We start from the raw sequence: 979 nt of genomic DNA, 5'->3' as shown, positions 1-979 counted from the left end.
GACTTCGCCAGCCCCTGAATGCCCCGCGCCGGAACCTCTCCCTTTCCCTCTTTCCCCTCGCCTTCAAACCGGCCCCCCTTCCGGTTAAATCTACAAAGACACCCAGTTTCCATTACAAGACATACACGTACACGTAATCACTTGCAAAACACACAAACGGCGGACAGAGAGGCTCGTTCTCGCTAAAGATACATACTGACATAAATACAGACACATACAGACAGACGAATATACCACCATGTTTGCCGTACCAACGACGTCACGGAACGGCTACGACGCCTTACACAAAAAAGGACGGAGGAGGTCCTAACTGCCGCCAACCATCATCAACCACCACAAACGACATTAACAACGGCCATACACGCCGTGTCCTCACACACGTGTTGTTCAATCATTTCCTCGTTGTTGCAAGATGTTTATGTAGAAGCTTCCACTTGGCCCCACTGACCACCCTGGCCACTCCGACATGACAATGCTTGTGGTGGTTGAGGTGGTTGCGGTAGTTCAAGCAAGCACGAGGGTGCAACCAACTCAGGGTCCAGTGGCATTGCAGCGGACGCTCCCCCTAGTAGTAGGTCGCCACCTTGCGGCGGTGTACGGCAGTACGAGCAGCCGTGTTGGTGACGTTGCCGTTGATGACCTGTGACACAGCCGGGGGGTTCAGTGGGAGGCCGAGAGGCGAGGCGAGGAGAGGAGGGGAGAGATGGGATGTTCGGTGGCGGACGGACCAGCTGGAGGTGCTTAGGCAGCCACAAGAAGGCGAACGCGGAGAGCTACAGCCCACGGCGCCCGCGCGGCCCTAGGGCATTCAGCTTATCGCTACATCGCGTCACGCAACGTCGCTCCGGGACCCACTTGCTCCTGTTCCCCAACCCCCCCTTCCTCACCAAGCCCCCAGTCTTCACCTCCAACAGCAAAACCCTTCTCTCCCCCCCCAGGGCCCCCTTGAAGCCCCCAGACGCACGCCCCCCCTCAGCCC

General features: G+C 58.0%; 1 protein-coding gene across 1 annotated transcript in view; it reads right to left on the bottom strand.

Moving 5' to 3' along the window:
• Nucleotides 1–565: 565 nt before the first annotated feature.
• VOLCADRAFT_89311 (uncharacterized protein) overlaps nucleotides 566–979 on the bottom strand; it is a gene marked incomplete at both ends in the record, with an annotated part of 8,983 nt that continues 8,569 nt past the window's right edge. The window contains one exon of the mRNA XM_002948892.1: nucleotides 566–640. Coding sequence (XP_002948938.1) covers nucleotides 566–640 — 75 coding nt within the window. The remainder of the gene's footprint in view (nucleotides 641–979) is intronic.

This window comes from Volvox carteri, assembly GCF_000143455.1.
Source record: "Volvox carteri f. nagariensis unplaced genomic scaffold VOLCAscaffold_12, whole genome shotgun sequence".
Taxonomy (NCBI): Eukaryota; Viridiplantae; Chlorophyta; class Chlorophyceae; order Chlamydomonadales; family Volvocaceae; genus Volvox; species Volvox carteri.
The sequence above is the reverse complement of the archived record's forward strand: the minus strand, read 5'-3'. Positions and strand labels throughout refer to the sequence as shown.